This window comes from Protomyctophum bolini (assembly GCF_963924005.1).
Source record: "Protomyctophum bolini genome assembly, chromosome: 17".
NCBI lineage: Eukaryota > Metazoa > Chordata > Actinopteri > Myctophiformes > Myctophidae > Protomyctophum > Protomyctophum bolini.
In genome coordinates, this window is record NC_137878.1 from 36,092,414 (window position 1) to 36,102,567 (window position 10,154).

Here is a 10,154-nt window from a genome sequence, read left to right on the forward strand (position 1 = left end):
CCTCTCCCGAGACTACACCCCCACCCTGAGTCTCACCCATCCCGGGTTCCCCTCCTCCCCCCATTTATCATTGAATAAACTGTTAAACTTGAGCGAAGGTGTGGTCTCTTACTAAGTGAACTAATTATTTAGAAAGAATAAATACTTTTTGAAATGTCTATGGGAAAATGCATGGGGAATTATTTATTGGGCCTGTCCCAATGCTCTATTCTACTGTAGAGAACATACAAGGTTTTGTGCTGACCTCTAGTGTTGTCATGGGGAATTAAATACATTACAATAAAAACAATTTGAAAAGCAACTTTATTGAAAACTGTGTCTGTCATATTAACATGTTTCAGATTAGTGATGTGTTTCCCCTTCACATATTTTTTTTAATGATCCTGAATGAAAGCAGTGAAGTCATTTTAAGGTAAAAACAGTACTATATGAAATAATTTTTCATACTATTATCACAAATAAGACCTAATGAAATCACAAGACTTCAATAAAAAAAGCCCAAGGAGTCTTTCTGGATCAGTTGCTAGTCTCTGTCAATAGCGTCAGACATCATCTCTCTGGGGTTCTAGATCAGTGCTGACCATTTAGATAGAATACATTTCTGTCTCCGGACTGGCTTCCATTTGATGAAGCGCTGTCGCCTTTTTCCTAAAAGAGGAAAGTTTTGGGTGGCCGTTTCCCTTTAGCGTGGGCCAGTCCCTCTCCTGCATTCATGCATTCTGTAGGCACACATGTAAAAGATACCTGCAACAGACAAAGAGTTGTGGTTCAGTCATTGATGCACACAGAGAAGCAGGCCAACACGCAACGCAATTTGTTTTCCGGTGTCGAGTACAAAATTACAAATGTGACTACTATGTCAGTAGCATTACAAAGTTGTATACATTTCTACTGCATGGTAAACACTAACAGGCAGGATTTGGTTTCAATTGGCCCTAGAAGGGCTCTGTCACAGAGTACAAGTGTCTTTCATAGAACAATGTGTCAACTAATATAATTCATGTGGTCCTGACTTTATTATTAACAAGATCTTGTACCCACCATTGCTCTGTTTGAAGCTATAGCTATCGAAAACGACCTCCATGCTCTTTACTCTAATAACTTAATAGGCTTTATATGGCTTAATATCTTATAAAAAAACACCTTAAATATTTCATTTATTTTGGAAATAGTTCATCTGTCACTCCATACGGACAACAGAAGTTGTCCATGTGTGGTCCAACCCGATGGAATTCATGGAATGCATGTATTAACTAGTAAAATATTGCTTCGATGCTCATATTAACCGTAGGAAGTATTACGTTGTTCTTTAGTTAGCACATGCATTCCATACATTCCATAGAGCTGGACCAAACATGGACATACTGTATGATATCATCAACTTGTGATGGGAGTTGTCCCAATTGAGTGAAAGATAAATTATTTGTAAAATAAATAAAATATTTAAGGTATTTTTCATTTCTAAGTTTCTAGTTATAGAGGCCACTTATAGTGTATTAGGGCATATAAGGCGTATTAACCATGAATAATTTTAAGAAAATCACAGTCTGTTGTTGTTTCATCTGCCCAGGTTCGGATTATTAGGGTAACAATGCAGACGGTTCATTTTTGACTGTGTGTCTGTGGGTTCTCTCTGTCCTTACCTGCAAAGAAGGTCATGAGCAGAGCCACCCAGCCTAGTATGTAGGACCAGGAGAAGCGCCAGTCACCGAAGCGCCTGCCCAGGAAGTTGACCGTCACACCAGTATAGATGGCCATGGCCAGCAGAACAAAGAAAGCTGGGGAAGGTGGGAGATTCAGATTAATATTATTCAAGGTGAGAGCGTGTGTGTGTGTGTGTGTGTGCGTGTGCGTGTGTGTGTGTGTGTGTGTGTGTGTGTGTGTGTGTGCGCGCATATAGCATATGTGTGGGTATGTGTATGCATAACTTTAAGTTGAAAAATAATTCAGTGCTTCATGGGGTGTGTAATTGATAGAAAAGCAGTAATTCTTAAAAGAATATGGTTTTCCCGTGCACACGTGTGCGACTGTGCGTGTAAAGACTCACTGGAAACGAAGAACATAATTCCTGCAGCGAACGAGCGGTTGAACCTCTCAAAGGACGAGAAGTGGGCAAAGGACATGATGCCCGCTATGATGCCAGAGAAGCATGCCATGCCCGACAGGATCATGAAGGCTCTAGTGGCATTCCAGTAAGCTGCACAGGGACACAGACATGGAACAATCAGTGATCATGACATCAACTTCTTAAAATAATGGAGGAAAATAAAACAGGAAAAACAATTATACAGAACAAACTATATGATATTTCTTAATCATTTCACCCAAAAGGTTTATAACAATATAAACAATAGACTATTGACATTGTCAGTTATGTAACATAAGAGGATTAAATTACGTCTATAAAATTTAGGCAGTTATAAAGCCAAATTATTTGTGGAGTAACCGACTTACTCCAGACTTTTTCTAATTTTGGGGGACTTTGTGAAGTGACATTTCAGATCCGTGGAACGTAGCAAATCAGGCTGGAACCCAGGCTACCCCGTTACCTCCTGACCTAGCTAACGCACCCAGGATGGAACCCAGGCTACCCGTTACCTCCTGACCTACCTAACGCACCCAGGCTGGAACCCAGGCTACCCGTTACCTCCTGACCTAGCTAACGCACCCAGGCTGGAACCCAGGCTACCCCGTTACCTCCTGACCTAGCAAACGCACCCACCCACATGGAACCCAGGCTACCCCTGGGTAGCCTGGGGTTATATTTTAAATAAAACCATAGCACCACCATTAGCCTTTTCATGTCACACACCCCCTAGAAGGCACCCACGCACCACAAGGGGTGCACGCACCACAGTTTGGGAACCACTGAATTATCCAATTGATACCTATTCTAAAAAGCCTTCTAAAACCTTTTTTTAAAGTTTTCTTCAAATTCTTATTCAAAAATGTAAAAGAAAATGTATAGCAATAAATAATGAGACACAGAGGTAGCATCGGGCTTCAAAGGTAAAACAAGGCATAGGTTGCACCAGCTACAATCTGGGAACCCGGTAGCGCAGCACAGAATCTGTTCTTGAGAGATTACACCAGCTATAACCAAGGTCATGCAGGTTCCACTCTACTGTATGCTACTTCTCAGATGCCATCATTTGGACTTCCTCAGACCTTCCTCACCATTTACTAAGTGAAGCTATTTCTGGGAACAGAAAATAGAGTGTGGACCCTTTGTATTCTTAAACTACTCTGGTTTTGATCTGTCTTTTTGGCTGTTTTTCAGCCTATTTTGCCACTTAGTAGTAGATCTTTATATATATTTCATCAGAAGCATCAAACACGACATATATTGATCACACTTTCAAAGTGTAACAGAGCAGTAAAAGCCTCATGAGTTATGTTTCTCATTCAATGATGTCACTGGAAGGGCTTGGTCAAGGCCAAGGCTGGCTAAAGTTTAGGACTTTGGCATTACAAGAGCTGCACACTTTAACACTGTGAGTGACTCGTCTATCCTTCAATCAGATTAGTCCTGCCCTGCCCTGTCCTGTCCTGTCTCTTATCTTATCTTATTAAACAGAAGAAGGCAATTTTGTTTGTGAAACATTTCAATGTCATGATGACGAAACAGAGACAACTCTGAACCTCTGTTGGTGCAGAGTTGAAATATCAAATACAAGTCTAGTGAACGTTAATGATGAGCTGCATATTTGCATTTCAGGGCCAAAGGTTTTCATTTGTTCGTAAAACATGTATCATCAACAGAGTTTGTGAACGTAATGCATTATTTGATATTTTAAATGTAATAATATTATCCCCTTGTGATTACTTTCCTACTCATGAACGTGTATTTAGTACTAAATTAATAATGTAATAATGACTATGTAATGCATTACTGCTTATCCTGAGAGGAAGTTCTTCACGACATCCTGTAGTGTGAGTCATTGGTCCCAAACTTTTGTTGTAGTTGGACACGATTTTGTCCACATTTCGATACTGTATTGATGTCGATAACAGGCAAACTTTGATCAAAATAACAATTCTTCTACATTCTCTAATTGTGTAGACCTCTTGTAAATGAAGTAATGCAGAATAGATGTTTAACAATAATTTAATTAACTCTTGAGAGCGGTTTCATTATACACTCTCAAGAGTTGAAGATCTAATAATGGTTCATTTGGTTACCAACTCTCCATCATTTAGCTGATGGGGTCCACCTGGAACCCCCTCAAGGACTACTGGTGGTCCCCGGACCACTGGTGGTTGAAAGCCCACTGGTGTGAGTGAATGGCGGGGGTTCTTACCGATGCTGTCGGTCTGCATGTAGCACTTGTTGGACATGCAGTACCTCCACAGGCCCTGGTGGGCGTAGCTGCCGGACAGACGGTACTGCATCCAGTAGTCTGTGGCCGTGGACACCACCAGCAGGATGTTGCCCACGATGGCACAGAAGAGACCCCCTCCCATAAAGCTGTACATCTTGAGATGAGTTAGAGGGGCTGCCGCAGAGCACCGGTCACTGGCAGGAGACATAGGATGGATTCATTAATGTGTGAAATAACCAAACGTGTGTTTTTTGAAGACAACGTATGAAGGCAACCCGTTATATTAATGTTGTACGAAGAGCTCAACATGGTTCTACATGACTACTGTATGTGTAGTCAATGTCATACAACTAATAAATACGTACAAAACTTCCACAAGTATAGTGTGTATATATATAGATAGATAGCACCACTGCCATACAAAGAAACACCTTGGTGCGGCCGGGGTCTCCTGACCCCTCGTGTCGAAGACTTCCTGAGCAAGACCCCTAACTGCTCTCATCATATCATAACCATCTGAGTAGCCATCAGCTGGGTGAAGCTGAAACAGTATTCCCCCCCCCCCCCCCCCCCCAATGGGATTGATAAAATACAATCCAAAATAATCTAATCTACTGGCACCTCTAGTGGTTCTATATAGCAGCAAAACAGGTTCCCCTGTGGTTTAAAGCCAAAGAAGCACCTTTAGAGCTATTCAGCACCATTTTTGTTTAGCATGATTATTATGATAGCATGATGATACTGTAAATCGCTCTGGATTAAGAGCGAAAAATGCCTAAATTGTAAACACAAAAGTACCATAATATGATAATAAATAGGCTACTGGAACGAAACACCATATCGACTGTATTGTAGAACTGAATAAACAAAACAAAGACAAAGATAACATAGGTAATTGTGAATGTCACAAACGCAAATCACGTACTGTAAATGTGTTTTAAAACAAACATACAGCCAATAAGACTAAACTAAATATCAAGTACATTTTTCAAAATGGCATCAGAAACATCACCGAGTATCATGAACATTCTGCAAAACACATGTTCAGGTTTCAGACACATAAAGAGGTCCTGCTGAGCCCCCAAGCAGCGAAGCATTTAAAACCAAGCCCAATCAAAGCGGTCTACAAACTTTTCAACGGCCATATTATGTTTGCTTTTATCCAAACGCGCAGCGGCACCACTCAGAGTTGATCAGGTGTTATGGAAAGCCCCCAGGCAGGTGAAAACCTTCTTTATACGGAGGCCTTTCACCTCACGTCTACAACCTTCTTTATACAGAGGCTTTTCACATCACGTCTACGGTGATGATGCCAGCCGAGCAACCAATGGAGCAGGATCAAAGACTCATGGTGTCTCATTTACACCAGCGTTTCTTAATTTACAGTAGGTACAGTAGGTGCCGTCCATGGATCCCTAGGATTCCGTAACACAAGTCCAGGCAGAGGTGCCTCCGAATACTTTGATAATATTTGGAATTGAATGATTGAACCACTTAAACTCTCTAGATTGGTAAAATGGACCCAGGTTGCACTGTACTTGGTGCGTTCTTTTTCCATACACCAAATCTCTTCGCCAAAAATAGCAGATCTACAAGCTCACAATGCGTCTTTGGTGAATGATCCCCTCAGAATAGGGATGTTGGGGTTCAAGTGGTTATTAAACAGCAAGCATATAACGTTATTTTCAAAACTTATATTCTCTCACGTTTACACACTGGATCTTAGGGGCAAAGATTTTCATATTTACGTACAAGTCATATGATGTAATGTCATTCAGGGTTGACCGTGGACGAAAATGTTATTTACTAGCGGCGAGTCAAAAAGGTTTGAGAAGCACTGATTTACACATTATTAACATCTGTACCGTTCTAACACAGGAGCACACGCACGGTTCTTACCTTGTTTCTTCTGGAAATGCACCCTCTTGACCGCCGTTGGTCCTGAGGCTCAAGGAAGAGAGGGATGCAAGATGAGAGGGAGAGAGAGATGGAGGGAGTGATGCTTCCAACCAAGAGGGAGAGAGAGAGAGAGTCAGAGAATTCTCTTGGGCCGAAATCCAAAAAGTCACACACCCGTCACCTCCTCCCCCCACCCCTGTACTCTTTTCTGCCGATGAAAGCAGAATCCTTTGGGTGACAATATAGTCACCCTGTGTGGGGACACACTTGAATGAGGATGGGGGTGGGGTTGGGGTTGGGTTTGGGGGGCCAACCCCGCCGGACCATGTGACCTTGGCCGTTTTCAGCGGCGGTGCCTGTGTGTGTGGTGGTGGGACAGGGGGGTCAGAGGCTGATGGGAGGCGAGGGAGGGGGGGGGGGGGGGGTGCATGTTTCCTTTTTTTGTTTTGTTTTGTTTATTTGTAAATGGTGTATTCTGGAGCTGGGGATATGCTATGGTATGCAGTACTCTGCGGTGTCAATACAACATGCTGACACAGGTGGTTTCCTTTCAGGGCATGTTACACTGTGGCAGCATGGGGGGGGCATATAGTGGGAGCTCTCTTGTATAGGATTATCGGTGCTTATATATAATGCATGTCAGGATTTTCTTTCCTAAAACGCAAGCTGCGTTGACGCCTAAGATTATTAGGCTTTTAACCACTTAAACATTATACCGGTATTTCACAGGTGTCCCCCAGGGTCTATACCGGGCCCTGTACGTTTTCCCCTCAATACTGAAATCCCTTTATCGACGCATTATAAGCCTGCAGATCGACTAATTTTACTGAAAGTCCGTGCCAGAATAGGGACACAATAGTTCCGCATACAATTGTGCTCAGACATATACAAAACATGTCCAAATGATACAATCACAATAAGGGGATGGTGTTGAAAATAACACTTTAAACAATGCATCTGATTCGTCCAATATGATTGTGATGACCATGTCAAATAAAATAAAATAAATAGGGTTGCACACGTCATTTTCAAATGATCGGAATCGGATCGGGAGCAAATTAAATGTGGGGACATCCTTGTATCAATATTATATCCATATCATTCATGATATTAGACTGGATATTGTCTGTGATTTTGGATATTGTATATTGTACTATTGTGATGATGTGGCATAAGTGTTCTATAAAAATATAAAAATCGGATTGAGATAAATCGGAATCGGCAGATACTCAAAATCAAATGGAATCCGATCAAGAGCAAAAACACGTGATCGGAAACTTCCCAAAAAATAAACATAACAAACCAATGCAATGCAGCTGATCTATCTACCATTCCCTCTTCCAAACACAGTGTCATTTTACAAAATATAAAACAACCTATCAAAACCAGCTACAGCACTGGTTCCCAAACAGTGGGTAGGGACACATTCTGTGGGTCGCAGATACATTTTCATTTCAGGTCTCTTTTATTTTTTTATTTCCTACATTTAGTTGTTTTAATTATTATTATTATTTCAAAACTTATATTTAAAAAAAATCCCAAAATTCCCATTTTCAGTAATTTCATGAAGATTTCAAAGACATATCATAAATTAGAAAACAAGATATCAGCTTGTGAGCTTTGTAAGCCTGTAGATCTGCTAATTTCACTAGTTTGGTTCCCGGGTTGAATATCTGTGAATTTCTCTTTTGGGTCACACTGCAGATAAAACGTTCACCGAGCTACAGTATTATTAAGCTACCATTTGTTTCCATTAAAACATTCAGCGTCACAACATGTTAACCCATTCTGACCGGGCACCCATTTTGGTGTTGGCATCATGTTATGCTTTAGCTATTGAAAAATAGCAGATCTACAAGCTCATATCGCGCCACCGAGTGGCGCGATACGAGCTTGTAGGTCTGCTATTTTTGAAAAATTCGAAGAACGACTGACATTTTTAGAATCTGATCTCAGGTCAGAATGGGTTAATCAAGACCAGTGTGTGTCCAGAGGAAACCTCGTATGAATCTGATCTCAGGTCAGAATGGGTTAAACAGATGACCCAAAGATGAAGTGATGGCCCCCGCCAGTGTACCTTTGTGCCCACAAATGTAGACAAATGTGCAGTGGTGCAAAGTAACTAAGTGCATTTACTTAAGTACTGTACTTTATTTGAGTATTTAAAATGTCCAGTACTTTTACTTCTACTCCACTATACATTTCAGATCCAAATATTGTACTTTTATTCCACTACATTTATGTGAAAACTTTGTAGATTTTGATTATTATTACAAAAAATACTTCAGCCCTATATATATTATATCTACAAGCTCGCATTTGTGAGCTTGTAGATCTGCTATTTTCAAAATATTGTCATACCTTAGAAAACTTGAATCGGGATATACTGCACAACGAGTACTTTCCCAATACTTTAGTACTTCTTTTGATTACTAGACTTTTACTTGAAACGGAGTAGTTCTACATTGCAGTATTGATACTTTTACTTATGTAAGTAAATTGAGTACTTTTTCCACCACTGCAAATGTGACATTTTGCTCCTCTCACCGCTTGAGGCAGGTGGCTAAATTGTTTGTGATAATGTTAAAAGTTAAAAAGTTAAAAAATATGAAAAGAATGACCTGCCTTTTATCTATTGACTCGCAGTGGCAGCAGTGGCAATGATAGCCAGGATAAAAGTCAAAGCAAGGTTATTCATATGCTGCATATACTTTCCCTGGATTAAAATTATTGAATTTCAAACCTGAATCTAAGGGTATTTTCTTTGGGTGAATGACTTTTGTCAGGCTAGATATTTGTTTTGTCAGTCTGAATACCACTTACAAAATAACAACACGAAACTAAACTTACAAATGAACACATTAATTAAATGAAGTATAATGTTATATTAGTAATATTTTACTGATTTCATGTGTTTCAATGTTATTGTAATAAATAGCATAACACATGTATTAATTTTGGATGTATTAAAGTATTGCAAATTGTATTTTTTTTGTATCATGTAAAGAGTATCATCTACTCTTTTTTAACATCATTTTCTTATTTGACATTTCAAACAATTATTGACATATTTTTCATGCTCTAATTTAATCAGCTCTTTATGATGCAATTCATCTAAATCATAATAATAGCAATCTGATAAACAAACAATTTTCATATCTTTGTTGAGTTAAACTTCAAATGGACCCTATCAAATGGAAAAGGTTTGTGAACATCTAGGATATTGATTTTGACATGCCTGTTGAGTGTTCCAATAAGTATAATACAGTTTTCAGATGTGGGCTGTCATGTCCAAAATAAAATCACACCTGTGTGAAGTGGCGCTCTTATCATCATACATCACATTCTGTGCTTAACCAACCAAATCATCACAAATGTCATTCCGGGCCAATCACAATTTGCGTCTTCACTTTTCTGTCCTCATGACTTGTGGCTTCGATGTTTGTGTTTACACAGACACCCAAAGCTGGGCATATAGGAGGGTCTAGCACCCCTCAAAAACCCACAAAGTTTGGTTATCAGTAGGGTCTGCTTTAGGTGTTGAAGTCTAAAATGGGACTCCTCGCGAAGAATATAATGTTCCTGCTCACTTCACAGGCTACCTGTTAAATACAGAATTGAAGGGTTGTCTGATTTATTATTTATCTGCCGCATGTCAAGTATTCTAGCTATGCTATAGCTATTTATGGTAACCCAATTATGGTAACCCCCTTTAGTTTTTACCTCACCACCTCCATTTCTGTGTAGAAACAGGTACTCAGTTTGTCTCCACCCGTGCGTAGTCCACTTCCTCCCAGATGCCTCTGTAAATGGTAAATGGTGCATTTATATAGTGCCTTTATCCAAGGCGCTTTACATAGATTGTGCATTTAATACATTCACCCATTCACACACACATTCATACACCAATTGCGACGGAAGCCATGCAAGGTA

General features: G+C 40.0%; 1 protein-coding gene across 2 annotated transcripts; it reads right to left on the minus strand.

Moving 5' to 3' along the window:
* Nucleotides 1-296: 296 nt before the first annotated feature.
* Nucleotides 297-10,008, minus strand: LOC308331403 (lens fiber membrane intrinsic protein-like). Of its 2 annotated transcripts, none has more exons than XM_080786827.1 (6): nt 9,950-10,008; nt 6,222-6,263; nt 4,302-4,516; nt 2,048-2,197; nt 1,644-1,778; nt 297-744 (listed from the first exon to the last, which is right to left on the minus strand). In XM_080786827.1, the coding sequence occupies exons 3-6, from the start codon at nt 4,474-4,476 to the stop codon at nt 683-685; spliced, it is 522 nt and encodes a 173-aa protein (XP_080642953.1). In that variant the 5' UTR covers nt 4,477-4,516; nt 6,222-6,263; nt 9,950-10,008; the 3' UTR covers nt 297-682. The 2 variants fall into 2 exon arrangements, with proteins under 2 accessions (XP_080642953.1, XP_080642954.1); XM_080786828.1 differs by having other exon boundaries at nt 6,222-6,324; nt 9,950-9,977.
* Nucleotides 10,009-10,154: the final 146 nt, after the last annotated feature.